Here is a 16,945-nt window from a genome sequence, read left to right as displayed (position 1 = left end):
AACTTATTAACACGGCCTAAACAGAGAGCTTGAAAAAAAACCCTGTTTTTCCGCAAGGTAAGAACTCATACTTATATGGATATCTGCCGTTACCTTGCTGAGTACTTTTATTTTCTTTTCATTTTAGATGTAAATTTAGATACTTTATTTGACCTGCTACCTTTCCGTTTCCTCTTTAAGCCGCAGTTTAATGTTATTAGTTTTTTTGCAATTACGAGAATGCCTTGACCCGAGGGCATAGAAACCCGCCAACCAGTGAAATATGAATAGGCCTCTAAGATTCATCTGTAGTGTGTTTACTCTATTTGCATTTGAATATTTGCTTTGGGCGACCGATAAAGTCAGAGCGGCATTCAACGTCGTTTGCCTTTGTGTGAAGGAGGAGTGAGTTTAGTAGTCGAGATAGCGTTATTTCCTGACGCCTAGACGTGTTGAAAACAAGGCCCTTTTCATCAGTGACCGAGACTGAAGTGGTTTTATTGCATTCTAGAGTCACGCAGTTGGTTCGTGAACTTAGAGGTAAGTGTTTCAAGACCTTTCAAGTGCGCTAGTCAAATGAGATTGAAACGAAACACATCTGAATACAGGTACTCGAGAAGCCAGCCACGATCACTTCGTTAAAGACAAACAGGGAACTGAATTTGCAATGTAAAGACACTTGAACAAATTTATTCAAATTCACTCAAGCTTCTCGCCAAAAATACAATTAAATACAACGATCAGTCAGTATTTATACAATCGTGCTAAATTTAGGACGAACTGGGCGCTTCGATTGACGCTTAAATCATGCCATGTTACAAACTGAACATTGAAGAACCTCTATCCGAACGTCGTATGTTCAATTCTGTGAACCGAATGACACCCACTCGAGAGTTAATTGACGTCGAAAATCACTTCATTCGAGCAATTTTACTGCGCTTTAGTGACCTTTTAAATTTTTTGCCAACTTCTAAACAAAACTCTTTAATCATCCTCTGTATATGCTAACATCCTTGTGAAACTTTGAAGGAGCAACATGAAATGCGGAGACTGATGAAATTTGGAATTCAGCGCGCCCATGCAAGCTTAGTGAGAGCACTTCCAAGATGCCAATTACACTCCACTTGATTATTCATTTGATGAATTTACCTCTGCTTATCGTTTTACATTTTATCAAAGGTCTCGTCATTTTTATTTGTTTACTTCTTCGAAAGGCAACGAATGCAAAAGTCACTGAGTTAAAAGCAAATTAGATAACTAACTATGCTAGATTACAGGATTAGAGGCTGTTCCTAGCTGACACTGGGATCATCAAAACAGGAAAATATTAATTTTTTTTATACAGGAATAAAAAATCAAACACAGAGAGGAATGTAGGATGACGGACCTTGAAACGACATAAGTCACTTAGCCTAAATTGCATTTGTCAAATGCAAAGGAAGTGTACGGTAGAACTGACTATTCCACTAGTCGAATCTATTGTCACAACAAAAGCCACTGATGTTAGAAATTTGCCACAAATTTTGAGGAATGGTTTCAAAAGTAATCAGTTTTTCTAGACCACGCTCGGGAGTTACATTAATCATTTAGGTTTACAATAACATTTCGAGACACATATGGAATTCATCGACGAGGTGCACGTAAAAATATAATCATTTTCTTGCGGGCGTGAACTCGCGAAAACGCATGAAATTCTTTCAGCTTTATGAAAATACAAGGTGGATGGGGTAAACACAACCAAGGACTCAGCCGGAGCGCTCCTTTGCAATCGAAGGACACGGGGTGGTATCTCTGTTAAAAACATGTTTGTTCTTTATTTACTGAGTCCGTGGCCAATAAGAAAGTTCTTGATATGGAAAACATTTGTTTAAGCACTTGTCGAACCCTTGGCGCCGCCTGTCTCTGAAAAATCAAACGAGAAACACAAACTTCGATTAGAAGCTTTGGGAGTGGAATTTGAACTGTCTTAAATGGAGTGATAAGGGAATTTCACCAAAACTGTTTGTTTTTTTGGTTGTTCTGAGAGCAGCTATAGCAGTATGTCGTCCGCACTAAAACAGCGAGATTAGTTTGGAATTGGGTGAAAAATAACACTTTGTGGGAGATAGGGATCTACAAAGGTGAGAAATGGATCTCCTACATGCGCCTGCAATTACCGCGCAGTCAGAGGTATTTGAGACAAAAGCTCTACACATTGTTTGAAGCCCTCATCTCTCAGTAGGGGCCATAGTTAGGAATTCATCTTCAAGACATTTTTTGTTATAACATGACATAGAGTTGTTCTGTTTCACGACGACGGCCATCTACCAGATTTATCCAGGTTCAGTTTTAGCGCTCTTACCATGGGTTAAGCGGGTTTACACCGGATTGTGCTGAAGGGAATCCTTAACAAATTCAGTAGAGTACAAAGGCGTGAAACTGTGTCAAGATGCTTACAAGACTGAAATAGTACCAGTATCAGTTAAAAAATTCTTAACATTGTAACAGTGTTTTCCAGCGCCAAAATCCGGACGATATCATCGTAAAAGGCCATAATGAATGGTAGAGTAGCCACAAAAACCGAAGTAGGTCCACGGTTAATGAGCTGTGTCCAACACATGATGGTCGCCGCATAATTTCCTTCTTAGGCCCTGTTTACAAGCAAGGAGGGTAACCCTTGTGCTAGGGTTACCCTAGCAGGCGGGTCAAAGATAGCCCGGGTTTACAAGCAAAATTTCACAGGTAGGGTTACCCTACCACCCGGGACAACTTAACTATACTTGGTAACGGCACGTATTGTTATCAATGTTCAAAGGGTCTGGAAACAAGTAAAAAGTTGTCCTGGGTAGGCGAGTTATACCCAGCAGAACGTTTACAAGGCAGCTAGGGTTACCCTAGTGCTAGGGTAACCCTAGCTGCCTTGTAAACACGTCGATGAAAAAAAAGAAGAAATGTGGGAGCGTTAGGGTAACCCTCCTGCCAGGGTAACCCTAGCACTAGGGTTACCCTACCTGCTTGTAAACAGGGCCCTAAGATGCGGAGGCACTGGTAAGGCATGTCACTCTGGGGGAAGGTTTTATCAAAAAGTCCAAGATCGAGTTCTCATTACTTTACATCGACCTCTTTGTACATCTGAATTTACACTTCCACTAAATCATTCTTCTTAAATGGTATCCCTATTGCGATGATATTCTGACAGTTTTAGAGAGAGAAATTGGAGTATTCCATCATTCTAAAACTGTGTACACTACATATGCTATTCATGGGCTTATTCCAACCTTCAAGCTTCGTGGTGAAAGTGGACGTTGGCCGGCCAACTCTCAGAAGCCTTTGTTTCTAAAATCCCTTCTAAAGATTTTTCTCTCTTAATTTCCATAGGGGCTCGAAGTGACATTCATTTCAAGAAATCAGTCGTGTACAACCGTGATGCTACTACCTATACTCAACACTCGACTACTGTACTCTTACAAAAGATATCTGCACAAACCAACAAACAAATAAGGGAAAACAAAAAAACAAAAAAAAAGCCTCTAAGGAAAAATAATGTTTCAAACTAACACAACGAAAACCGAAAAAAAACTCTTTGTTGCTGGCTGATACGTACAAACTGAAACAAAACGTAATGAATAAATCTGAACAAACAAAATATTTGCTCGTCATTTAGTTATCCTTCAAGTGGCACTTGATAAGATATTTCGAGGAGGTAATAAAATTAGTGCATCCTCACTGACGTTTTCTTTTTTATTTTAAGTGTTCTCGATTTCAGATTTTCATTCTCGAATTTAGCCTGTGTGAATGCCGTATTCCACACTTCTTACCTGTATACATAGGCAATATATATTCTTCGCAAGTATATGCAGTCATTACATGAACCGACAAATTTACCTTACAAGTGTTGTAAACCTCTCAGGTGTTGTTTGACGATGTGTCGTGTCCTTTCATTGGCAATTATCTTTTATTATCGACAATGGATAATAATTAGCAATTAAATGAACCCGGCTGACGTCACGCTTTGAAAAGCCTTCGTTCTTGTGTTTACAGTTATAAGAAACATGTGCAATCAGTTGTGGAGAGTGCATGGCTTAGATTTCACCTCTGTTCTTAGATCAAACTCGCAAACATGTCAGAGGGTGTTTTAACTTCGTGACACGATAGGCTGACTATCTGGCGCGCACAAAGCAATCAAAAACGATGCGAATCATCTTGAGCTAAATGAAGTACACGTGTGGCCGTGGAAAGCAAACCCGCTTATTGTCACAAATATTATGCAGACTTAAAGCACTCTTAAAATCGATTTGGTGTTCTAAATCTCTTAACCTTGCTGTTCAACCTCTTCAAAACCACAGAAATCCTTCCGTGGAGACGTTGCGAATCGGCGATTAGCAACGAGCGAGTGACCAGAATTTCTAGAAGCCTGTGTGAAGGTTCGCTCGGCGCAGAGCGAGTGGACCCGATCTTTCGCCTCAGAAAACACGGACACAGCGATGTGGTGCCAAAGGCCGTTGCTTACCCTCTGGCTGACGATCGCATGCTTCATCGGTGGATGGCAGGATTTCGGATTTGTGAGCAGTCTTCAGCCGCACGGGAGACCCTTCAAACTCAATAGCTTGAAAGACAGTTTACCAAACACTCAGCCACGAGCGCGACGGGAGTCAAGTCGTCGACGGGTGAGGGGAAAGCACACATACAATTTGAAACGGACGCCTATTCGAGATGCGAAGAACAGAAATGCTTTATGCTTAGGTAAGATCGTTAAATGAGTAATTTTATTGTGGTGGATTTAGGCTTCTTAGAACTGAATTGCGCCGCTGATTTCAACATGTGCGCTTTTACTGATATTTCACCTCGGGCTCGGATTTCAACTTATGCAAAGACGATCTCGTCGATTGTGCTTTTAATCTAATGGTTTTAAGCGTTCTCCTCTGATACTGCTACCGTTTAGCTCGGTGTGTACAATTTTAAGAGCGTTTGTAACTAAGAATACCCTCAGGGGCCACTCTGTGTTATTTTGCGGCGAAGCAATAACAGAATATTGAATGGGTAAAGTAAACTGTTTTCATCTTGAAAGGAAAGTGCTTCGGCGACGCCGTATGCGCGGTTTGACATTTGCGTTTGTAAGAAAAATGTATGAGATCTATTGCGAGCTTTGTGTTAAAACAAGCGCGCAATTTTTGGTATTTCTAGTTTGTCGGTTGAACGTCAAAGTGTCATCCGCTTGGATTTACAGCTGATCTATTTGTTATTTTCCTATTTATGTATGCATGCGCGGTGAAACTTTGAAGATGAAAAACATCCTCATGTTTCGCCGATGTTTTGACTCTTTGTCGCAGGATAATTATTTGCCTTTCTGACTTGGACTAAACAGTCAAGGACGTATTGCCGCTAAACTATTAAATAATAAGTAACCTTTCTGACAGACTTCAGGGACTCTCGTTTCACCCTCTGCTTATGTCTATCGTCTGTCGCAAAAGTTGCAAATTGTCGGAATTCGTTCTTTGACGGTTTTTAAGTATTTTTAAGTTGTGTTGTTAATTTGCGGCTGCTAGGATAATGGTTTGTACGAAATATCTGGCTAAACAAACTTCTAAATATATATGTCCCAAATAATATGCAATTCAAAACATTAGTGTGAAGATCAGTGCACCGGTGGAAATTAAAATTTTTCGGCGTTTTTTTTTTACTATAGCCAATGGCATAAAAAGTTTATTGTAGTCAATCAATCGTATTAAAAAACTGCTTGAAAAGTCATGTATATCTGCTCGGCTGTTATCAGATGTGGCTCATATATTCAAATCTGGAAATCCAATCAATTTCCCATATTGACACCAGACGTTCTCACTGCTGACCAAGGTTTCATATAGTGCTATTCTCTCGACATGCATGTTATGCATTTTTCCACATTTACCTTTTGAACCAAATTGTGACCAGATTTTGAAGAGATTTTTCTGTTTTTCTAAACCAGACCATCACTTTAAATGATATTCATTGGATGAATATTTAGTGGTTTTAGCCAAGTTTTATTACTACAAATTATTGCTTTGTTTAAATTATCTCTCTTTTTTCTCATTGCCATCTGTCTGCTTGGCAATAAGTTAATCTCTACATCAAAATTTAAATTTTTGTGCTTAATACTCAGAGCTATTATCACTAGGCACAAGTTTTGTCCACAGGCGATGCATTGCAATCATTGCCATTTTTACAGTGTACATCTCTGTTATTTCCTCCAGTGTCTCTACTTATAACAGTTTCTGATATAATGCAATAAAAGTGTGATTTTGTGTAAAAATGTTGCACATGAAACTGGAGTTTTAAGGCTCGGAATTTGTAGAAAAGGTATACTGTGGTTTTCAAATTAGATTCTATTATTCAATCTATTATTGGATGTGCTTTTCACCTTTTGGTAAAGAAGAGTTCAACATTCTCTCAAATACATGAAAATGTAATCAAATGTTAAACTGAAACAAATGTCAACTCAGTTATGTGTGTTTTCTGCCATCTCAGATACATTTGTTTACTTTGAGCTGTTATTACACAAAATTATTTATTTATGGCATTATAACACTTTTCTAGCATTTTAGTTCACACCTTTAATTTCATGTTTTTTGTCACGCTGTAGTTAGTACCCGCTTTTGTATTACTTCATACTGTAAATATTTTATTCATCAACTTGTCTGTCATATAATTACTCATGTTCAGTTACTCATTGATTGAAGATGGCATAAGCATGCCGAAACATGTCTCTAAAAAAAGTTGTACATTTCTTACAATATTTATCCTACTTGCTACTACTATGACCAAATGAAGAATTCAGGGATCAGGATGTACCATATATGAACTCAGAGTGGAAGGAGGCAATACGGGCTAGACGCACGGCTGCCAGGCGATACAGCAGGACAAATGCTCCAGAGGACTTGATCAATCTTAAAAAGTTTCAAAATGAGGCGACTAGACTGCGTAGGAAAGCAATAAAGAGCTATTGGAAAATGAAAGCTGAGGATCTTAAGAACAAACCACAAGACTTTTATAAAACTTTTATGCCCTTCTTGTCATCAAAGTCAAACTGCAGGCAAGTCTCAGACATTAAGCTTAATATTAATGGGCAAGCTAGTAGTAATAAGCTCGACATCTCCGAGGCTTTTGGGGAGTATTTTTGCAACAATTGCTGATGGTATTGGCCAATTGGATATAAATAAGTGCTCTCTGGGTGATTTTGACAAACACAGCAGTTTGATGGCCATAAGGGCGGCTAACCACGATAATAGTCAGTTGTTCTCTTTCCAAAGCGTTAAACCTTGTGAAGTAGAGGACAGGCTTAAAAAGCTGAAGCTAGGCAAGGCTATGGGCTGGGACCTAATCCCCCCAAGGGCACTTATATCTGGGGCAAGTGAATTGGCTGTACCACTTGCCAATCTGTTTAACATCTGCATTGAGCAGGGGCACTGGCCAACTGACTGGAAGAAGGGAGAATGGACCCCAGTTCACAAGAAAGATGATCAACTGCAAAAAGAAAACTATCGTCCTGTGACTGTGCAACTTGTTATTAATAAAATCTTTGAGCAACTCCTTTCTTCCCAAATCACTGGTAACTATAATAATTGCCTGTGTGACCATTTGACTGCATATAGAAAGAGGAACAGTTGCGAGACTGCCTTGTTATACCTGACTGAGAGCTGGAGGCACTCATTGGACAATGGGGAGTGTGTTGGTGTGTTGTCAACAGATATGAGTAAGGCGTTTGATTGTCTGTTCCCACCACTCATGCTGGCTAAACTAAGAGCATACAGTTTTGATGATGTCAGCCTCAAACTCATGGCATCATATTTTGAAAATCGCCAAGCAAGAGTGAAGCTAGGGAACACAACAAGCGGATGGAGGAAGGTGGTAAGAGGGTGCCCTCAAGGCTCTTCTCTTGGGCCTTTGATGTGGAATCTTTATCAGAATGATCTGTCTTATGTAATGAAGTCGAATATCTCCATGTATGCCGATGATCACCAGTTTTTCGAAGCAAGTAAAGATGTCCAGCTAATCCAAACAAGATTACAGGAGATTGCAGTTGCAGCAACAAGTTGGTATAAAGAGAACTGTTTATAGGGAAACTTTACCAAATATGGTAGCATGCTCATTAGCAAGCAAAAAGATGCCAATATCAATATTGACATAGACGGTAATAGAGTTTCCCACTATCAGAACATTAAATTATTAGGTGTACGTATTGATTCTCAATTGACCTTTAATGTCCACATAAGTGAGAACTGCAAAAAAGCTAGTCAGAGAGTGGGAGTAATGGTAAGGTTGTGCAACTTGATACCAACCACTGCTAAGCTGCAGCTGTATAAGGCTGCAGTCTTGCCCTATTTGACTTACTGCAGTACTGTATGGCAGTTTTGCATGGGTTCAAAATTCAATCTGGTGAATTTACTTACTCTTTTAAATTTATTCACCAAAGGTTTGAATTCATGGAATACTTGAGTGAATTAATTGAAACCATGTTAAATTCATCGAAACTGAAAACTTAAATTCATCAAAACACTGAATTCATTGAACTGTTGAATTTGATGGAATACTAAATTCATCAAAGTGTTGAATTCATCGAAACACTAAATTCATCAAAGTGTTGAATTCATCGAAAATACCCTTCAGCCTTGAACCAGTCTATCACATCCACTGAAGTCCCATAGATCCTTGCAAGGCTTTTTTCTCCAACATGGCGGATACAGTCGAATATGAAGAAAGACTTCAACATACTTTGCTGGATCTTGGGAGAAGATTGCTAAATGGTGGGGATGTGGATTTAAGCTGAGAGTAGATTCTGTGGTACCCAGCATTTGGATATTCCCTCTGAATGTTTCTGAGCAAGGTGTCTAGTTCACTTCTTGTTTTTTGCACTGAAATGCGGTATTCTCTAATACGTTGCTTTATTGTGCTCTTTGACACCCCCAACGCAATGGCTATCTTCGATATAGAGATGTCATAATCAATCATATATTCCAGCTTCTCTCGGGGAATATCAAATTTTGGCCTTCCAACTAAACCACTAGGGGTGGCGCTACAACCATCAAAGTTTGTGATTAGCACTGCTCTCGTCCACACTTTCTAACAAAACTATTACAGCTGAAATGGATTGCACGATTTCACTGAATCATTCCAAATGTAATAGATGATGGTTTATCTGCTGTAATCGAAACATGACAAAGTCGACATCCCCACCATTTAGCAATCTTCTTCCAAGATCCAGCAAAGTATGTTGAAGTCTCTCTTCTTACTCGACTGTATCCGCCATGTTGGAGAAAAAAACCTTGCAAGGATCTATGGGACTTCAGTGGACACGATAGACTGGTTCGAGGCTGAAGGGTATTTTCAATGAATTTAACACTTTGATGAATTTAGTGTTTAGATGAATTTAAGTTTTCATTTTTGATGAATTCCACATGGTTTTGATGAATTTAGTCGAGTATTCTATGAATTCAAACCTTTGGTGAATAAAATAGTAAGTAAATTCACAAGATTGAATTTTGAACCTGGTAAAGTGCCATAATTATGTGGCTTAACAGTGACCTCAAGTCTCATTACATACATTGTAAAGTGTCCACCTGAAGTAATAACTGCTCTTGTGCCAAGATACATGTACAAACTGTGTTGTACTGGATCAAAGCAAAATTTTCTTAGAAAACCTTTTGGAAACTGATTATTTCTCTTTTATTTTAGATGGTTCTGAAGCAGTGTTTTACCTGAGTTGTAATTCAGATTCAAGGCACTGGGTTATACAGTTGCAAGAAGGAGGCTCTTGTGGGACATATGACTCATGTTTACATAGATCCAGAGGCCCTTTAGGCTCTTCAAGAAATTACAGTGATCATTTGACAGGGACTTTTGTTGCTTCTGATGACCCACAACAAAATCCTATGTTTTCATCTTGGAATAAAGTATTTGTGCCATATTGCAGGTAATGTCCCGTCCCCTTTTAAGCTTCAAACAATACATACAAAATATTTAACAAAGAAGATAAGGGTCTACTTCAGGACATGGTTAGATGAGCTATATCAATTAAAGAATGTAAAGTTTTTGTAATTTGATTTGTTGATTAAGTTTACTTCTGACCAAAGCTACATGTAGCTCATGTTTTGAGTTGGTTGCTCGTTATACATGTGTATTAGTGCATGGATTACTGTGATCATTGTACATAATAATTATCATAATTGATCATGTTACCCAAGCATGTAAGGCTTCAGCAGAGCAATGCCTATGGCTAAACCAGTCTCTTAATTTTTACTAAAAAACACCAACAGTTGTGCTACATGTATGTTGACCACTTCATTATGAAACTTTCAACTCTATCTAAGAGATTTTTATGTACAGGTATGAATCTATATTCATAGTGGGTTAATAATGAAAAACTGGAGGTAGCAAGTATAAATGCACATCATGGGTGAATTTACTGCAAAGATTAAAGAAAAGGACGTAGCTTTCATGGCTTTCTCCTGTTACTTGTCTTGTTTATCAGACTATCAAATCAAAGGCACATGAAGTGTTAGAAAAGCTGTTTTAATATTTAAGATACAGTATGTTGAGGAATGTTTTTCTTTGTTTCTAGTGGTGATGTATTTGTTGGTAGAAGAGGAAAAGATCAGAATGATTATGGCATGTATATGTGTGGACATTTCATTGTTAAAGCCATATTTTTGCAGCTTATTGAAGATTACCGGATTAACAAAGCAGGAACAAAGGTATAGTTTGTTTTAAAATCATTAAAATCATGTTGTGCTTCTGAGTTGGATTTGATTGAACATTGAAGTGAAATTGTCTTTGCCATAACTTCCCCATACATGTTCATGTACATTGTACTCTGGCAAGGTTATTATTGAACTCTCATTATAAAAGCTTTTCAATATGTTTAAATGTTACTTTATTTTGCAATTGCATAACTTACAATAACTTTATGTTACTGGTGTGGTAGAAGATTATCTTAAAAGAAGTTATGCCATAATTACTTACAAAACAATAAACAATAATTATTATTGGATGAGGTTTTTGTGATATCCGGAATAATCAAGGCCGAGGTAAGTGTTATCAGCCGAAGCCGAAGGCTGAGGCTGATGACACTAACCCAAGACCTTGATTATTCCGGATATCACAAAAACTAAATCCAATAATTGTTGTATTATACATTGTTTTAAATAAAACAATGCCAAACGCATTATTGCAGCGAACACAGTTTATTTTTGAGCAGTTAAAAATGTACAACTGTGTGGCAAACATTTTCATTGTTTTTATAAAACAATCAAATGCATTTCTAACGAAAGTATCATTGAAGAAAACTGTTGATCTTTTAGTATTTTCTGAATTGTTATCTTCAAGTAATTCCTCAATTTCTCGCTAGGTCAATGAAGCGAATCAAGAAGCCATTCTTACTTCGCTGTCCGTGAACTTGACATTGCTCTGCCAGAAATCATGCATTACGCGCGTAAACTACAGATTATTCACTAATCTGTACATACAGATAAGTGAATAATCTGTAGGTTGCGCTGTTTCCCAGAATTAACTGTGGGCGTTTAGCCAATGAGAAGACAGATGGTGACTACAATGTATAATAATATTGATAATTGTAGCTAAGTGACTAAGGGTTGATGTATATTTATACTTTTGAGATTAATGTACAGCTTTGCTGATCATTGATTAATAAAGTGATGGTTCTTCACAGATTTTGTTTGGTGGTGCCTCTTCTGGTGGCCTCGGAATGTTGGCAAATATTGACTATATTGAGGGACTTGTAAAACCTGCTGAGGTATGAAAGAAAACGCCAAAATGGGGATGATTTTCAGATACTCATTTGTGCTCTATTCCTCAATCACATCCTCTGAATGCAACAAAAAAATTAATATTTTTTACTTGCAATGAGGTAAAGAGACAAAAGAACAACATAATTTATTTCCTCCATTTTGAAGTAAAGTGTACTGGAGACTGGGGAATTATTATAAGACTGAAATTGGATAGCCTAACCTAATATTTAGTTTTGTATTTATAGTTTGCTCCTGTTTTGTTGGTTACAGTCTTGAGATCTTTTTAGTAAAATTTTATAATTCCTAAGTATTGGTTGTAAAATAGGGCCAAACTGAAAACTGCCTTAGCAATTTCGGTTCTGTCGTTAAATGTTGTTATTGTTATTATTATTATTATTATAGTTATTATCAATACTATTATTACTGTTATTTTAAGTTAAATTATTTGCATCGAATTCATGGTTTTTAGCCATTTTGGACCCACTGTTGAGAAAAGAAGTTTCTTTAACTTAACCTGTTTCAATTCCATTACAGATTAGAGGTTATAATGATGGTGGTTGGTTTACTTTGTATCCTAACTTTGGTGAAACAGCAAATGCAGGACCACCCTTTTTCTTCCAAGTCTTAAGCTATGTATGTACAATGTTTAAAGTATTATACCTCTCACTGATTTTTTTTCAAAATATGTGACCAATGAAACCCCAGAAGTGTCTTATACTGGTGTATGTATGTGTCACTTATATCCCTTACAGCACCAATACAAAATCCAGCAAAAGGTCAAACAAATGAAGCTACATTTGTAGAGCATGATACAACAGCAAATTCTCGAAAATTGCTCTCAAGGAAACGTATTGTAGCTAGAAGGGAGAATTGCTCTTCAGGTCTTTGAATTGGGGGGGCTAAGATGTGGATCATAATTCTTGTATGCAAGAAGTTTGTTCCTGGCTTCGTCAGGTGAGGAAGGTATCTATCTTTCTTTTGTAGCACCTCGATGTTAATGTAAATGACATGTGACATTATTTGCGTTTTTTGTAGATGTTTCACAAATTGTGGGATGGTTTTGTCGACGAGACATGTAGAGCAAATATGCCTAAGGCAGAAGCTTGTCTATATGGAGAATTAGGTAAGCAAGCTCCTTGTTTGAAACAATTGCGTGGAAGCAGTGTCTGACAAAGTTGTTACAGCATGCACAGAAGATGTTTGTTTAACCTTTTTTTTTTTTTTCAAATAAGAAAACAAACAAACAAAAAAACATATGAATTCAAAACAGGGCAATACTCTAAGCGATTTAGAGGAATCAGGGAGGCTTTCTCGTCATTTGGGCGGCACATCCCTATGAGAGCTTACCTGTGAATTCCATTTGGGAAAAGCTTTGTCTGGGAATCCGTCATTTACAGGTTCAACTTGAAGTTTCCTTCCTATTTCCTCCCACTGAGCAGATTTTTAGTAAGTTCTTTTCGCAAAGAGCGGAAGAAAACGGTCAAAGAACAACTATTGTCCACAAAAGCCGATTCAAATCGTGCGCGGGAAAAGCAACGCACCCGCCACGAAAATCGAGGAAACCCTTGTGCGAACGTCAAAAAGTCACGTGAGTAGACACGTGAGATGTTAGAGAGATACTAAAAGTAAATAAGAAAGATAATAAGCAAAAATGAACGATGTCTTCATTTGTTTATTTATTTAATTTTAGTTTTCAAGTATTTATCAGCCCCCGTCTACGTGTTTGTGGCACAGTGGGACTCCTACCAACTACAGGAACTTGTTCATTCCAAGTTTCCTACTATGAGACTTCCACCGGAGCTTCCAAGCGAGGCAGAATACCTCGGAAAGTTCGGGAAAAATACTCACAGATCTCTCAGACGGGTAGGCATTCTGTATAGGCGCGGCGGTTGTGCTTTTATAATGACGCCATAGTTTCTATTTTAAATATTTTCGTTAGTGCTGTTTTTTGTGACTTCTATCCATACTAGTAGGTACTCAACCCATTAACGCCCTCAAATGACTAACTTGAAAGTTCTCCCCTTAATATCCATACGCTATCCAGCAAACAGTGAGAATACTCAAGCTTATCAGGTTGAAGTTGTTACTCGATATAACACCAAATTTTCGTAACTAATTTACAATGAAATGTTTGGTAGCCAGAGAGGAGAATTAACAATAAGATCTTGAATTCTAAATGGCTAATTAGATGTTTACTGCCAAGTTAGGCCTAAATTCCTGCTTTTCTCTGCTTCGTCATTTCAATCATCGTACAATTTATATTTTCTTACAAGCTTCTTAGGTTACCCTCAATCACTAGCCAGTTATATTTGTTTGAAATTATCCAGTAGCATGTTAGAACCACTTGTGCAAAGCGCCCTCGGTGCATTAATTTTAAAACAATTAGGGATCACCTTGAGACTAAAAGTTTTTTGTTGAAATTCCTTTTTCTCCCTTTGTATTTTGGAAAACCATAGGTTATCAACAGCCAGAAAGATGGCGTATTTTCTCCAGCTTGTTTCATACATTCGTTTTCTGGCGACGATTTAACTAGTACAAAGGAGACGCTGGCTTGTGAAATAGATGGTAAGTTTCAGGGAACTTAATACTGATATTCTGTTCTTTAATCATAAACTATTACGATCATTAAAGTCTGTACTCGAGCTAAGGGGCCCATCTAGGTGGAACTTATCCCGGTTTCTTGAGCGTGAGACGACAAGGAGTATTATCTCCCCCTCTCTCCCCCCCCCCCCCCGCCCTCCATTAGAGTACATCGAAATGTTACCCACCCCGCCCTTGCAATTCCATACGCTTCCTTGACAATTCGCCTGTACCCATGTACACTCTTTGGTGGAGGGGGGTACTGTGAGAGTAAAGTATTGTCCAATTTGACCTGACCCATCGATCACTGTCGGTTCAGAGAAATTTATTTGTTTTCGTCTTGTTGTGAGCTTGGGACAAAATAAATTCCCATGAGCCCCCATGAGGAATCGGACCTCAGACTTTAAAATCTGCGTTCTAAGGCTCTGTCACTGAGGCACAGATACTACCCTATGCCGGCTAGACCATTACCAGGTCAAACGTGAGATGTGTCCCACATACTGCAAGGGCCGTTGAGGTTGAAAGCGTAATGTTTGTTAATACGCGTGCATACATCTCCCTATTTCATTATCGAGCTTAAAATTCACCATACCTGTATTTTTCACGCTATCTTTTTTTTTGTCACTGTGCTGTTGTACCCCTATGGTTAGTTGTCAAAGTGGGCTGGGCCAGCTTAATTCTGTGTTTTTTGTATCCTTTAGTTGGGACAACAAACGCCAAACTAGCAAACTTTCAAAACCATATCAACAAAAATATTTAGTAAATGTATATTGATTACTTTGGCTTCCCTTTTCCTCTATTCGTTTATCTCGAAAGTGTCAAACAGAAGACCCAAAGCCTCTAGGGAATCATCATTAAGCCTTTTATCATGTATCACGTTTATTTTTTGTAGGCAAGACACCATATGAAGCCTTCTCTGAATGGTTTATCAGCAATGGCACCCGTGGGACATATGTGGAGGAGCCGTTGAACAAACCAGAATGCAACCCCTCTTGCTGCTCAAAGCTCTGTATAAAATGTCGTAAACCGAGACCTTCTGTAGTTTACGATGAACCCACTCCTCAAACAATTAGCGGAAATGGTGAGCGATTCTCTCGTTTGACTTCGCAACATTTTCCAGTGTTTATTTTCGAGCAGCGCATCCTGTAAGCTGTAAAATGACCCAAATGCCGTACCTTAGAGCCTTTATATTCAAACATATCAATTAGGTCTAATTCATAGTTCTGCTGAAGGCCCTGAAAGTAGGATATATGAAATGAATATTCCTGCTCTTTGCTTTCAGGTGCATCTCGTTGGCAGAAATCAACAGTCACAATATGGATTTGTGTATTTTTGATTTACTCTTTCGTGTTTTGGGGGGACGTAGTACTTTTGTAGGGCCCGTGGAAAAGACAAATAACTTTGGATGCTACTACAGCACCATGACAGGCGACGGTGGACCAGGCGTTCCATTGACAAGGTGAACACCCACGGCACAGTTGTCATAGGAACTATTGCTGCACCTCCAGGGATAAAATTAACGTCCAACTTCAGTCTGTTTTCATGGTGAAAGTGAGAGAAATTCAGACAGTGTTTATCCTGGAAAACACAAATGCCTGCATAAAATTTACCAGTATTTTCTGAACGTTAGAGCTCTTTAATAAGGTGTGATCAATTTAGAAAATTTTCCTGACTGAAAAATCGTCAAGTAATAACCGCAAACGTTCCAGAATTCACTTCCACAAATCGTGGTTCAAGAATTCTGCTTATAAAAAAAATTCAGTTTGTAACTTGCGTGCGTGCAGACATCTCCTATTTCCTTTGTTGAAGTCCCTTTTCCGCGTGCAACAAAGGCAGTAGGAGACGTCTGCACGCAGGCAAAATTGTAACGTTCTCTATTTTTATTAAATACTGCTGCTATTATTTTCCAAGCATTTTGGTTTATGCAACTCAGTGTGTGATATGTTCTCTGTAGATTTAAGTTAAATGGCTAAAAATCTGTGCTTGAAAACGTAATGATTCATTTCACTAACCCTAGGACATTGAAATGAAGATGGGTTATTTCGGGCGTTCTGGCGTCCTACTTTTGACTTTTCTTTGAATTTTTTGCTGCGAGCAAAAACAAATTCCGACAGAAATGACTCTAATATTTGAAAGGCTACGTAATTGCTCCAGAATAGCTCAAACGATGTATTATATTTTGTAAATTGTAGATTTGCGTCATATTGACGCTTATTTGGACGAAGTTAATTCATTGGGAAATATGATATTTACGTTACACATGTAGGATCAAATGTTATGGTAAATCGTTTATTGCAAATTGGAAATAAAACTATGATTAATCACTAGCTCAAGAGAACCTGTTGCCTTTCTGCACTCAAAACAACTTCAAAAGCTTCAAAAGTTACTGTTTTTCATCTATCAATACGATTTTGTTTACCTAAATTAGCATCGGTTCATACAAAGAGCGTTCTCTGATCGGCTAAGACACTCGATCAATTTTCCCGTGGGTTGCAGGCTGACGTCAGTTTCTGAAAGATGTTTGAAAGTCTCATCGAGTTATGGATGCGCTTAGGAAGTTTGCTAAGCACTCATGAAGCTAGAGTCGTGGTGAGTTTGTTTCAATACAATACATCTCGATTTTTTTACTT

The 16,945-nt window shown here is 38.2% G+C and overlaps 1 protein-coding gene and 1 long non-coding RNA gene across 4 annotated transcripts; one reads left to right on the top strand and one right to left on the bottom strand.

Annotated features, from left to right (window-relative positions):
- The first annotated feature begins 309 nt into the window (after positions 1-309).
- LOC111332974 (palmitoleoyl-protein carboxylesterase notum2) lies at positions 310-16,642 on the top strand. Of its 3 annotated transcripts, none has more exons than XM_022938483.2 (11): positions 310-519; positions 4,305-4,701; positions 9,664-9,901; positions 10,550-10,682; positions 11,657-11,740; positions 12,270-12,368; positions 12,771-12,858; positions 13,426-13,598; positions 14,192-14,300; positions 15,208-15,396; positions 15,598-16,642. In XM_022938483.2, exons 2-11 carry the CDS (start codon positions 4,443-4,445, stop codon positions 15,690-15,692), a joined length of 1,467 nt encoding a protein of 488 aa, XP_022794218.1. In that variant the 5' UTR covers positions 310-519; positions 4,305-4,442; the 3' UTR covers positions 15,693-16,642. The 3 variants fall into 3 exon arrangements, with proteins under 3 accessions (XP_022794218.1, XP_088612859.1, XP_022794210.2); XM_088756733.1 differs by lacking the exon at positions 310-519 and adding an exon at positions 6,763-8,023 and having other exon boundaries at positions 4,565-4,701; XM_022938475.2 differs by lacking the exons at positions 310-519; positions 4,305-4,701 and adding an exon at positions 7,885-8,122.
- Positions 641-13,419, bottom strand: LOC148733003 (uncharacterized). Its single transcript, XR_015999945.1, has 2 exons — positions 13,083-13,419; positions 641-1,881 (listed from the first exon to the last, which is right to left on the bottom strand). It is a non-coding gene; the product is annotated as an uncharacterized LOC148733003 (long non-coding RNA).
- Positions 16,643-16,945: the final 303 nt, after the last annotated feature.

Source organism: Stylophora pistillata, chromosome 4, assembly GCF_964205215.1.
Source record: "Stylophora pistillata chromosome 4, jaStyPist1.2, whole genome shotgun sequence".
Taxonomy (NCBI): domain Eukaryota; kingdom Metazoa; phylum Cnidaria; class Anthozoa; order Scleractinia; family Pocilloporidae; genus Stylophora; species Stylophora pistillata.
This window is presented reverse-complemented; position numbering and strand designations above follow the sequence as displayed.

Coding starts and splice junctions, on each gene's coding strand:
- LOC111332974 (XM_088756733.1), top strand. CDS start 7,054: ATGGGCAAGCTAGTAGTAATAAGCTCGACATCTCCGAGGCTTTTGGGG. Junction 10,683..11,656: donor TTAACAAAGCAGGAACAAAG/GTATAGTTTGTT, acceptor GGTTCTTCACAG/ATTTTGTTTGGTGGTGCCTC. Junction 13,599..14,191: donor CTCACAGATCTCTCAGACGG/GTAGGCATTCTG, acceptor GGAAAACCATAG/GTTATCAACAGCCAGAAAGA.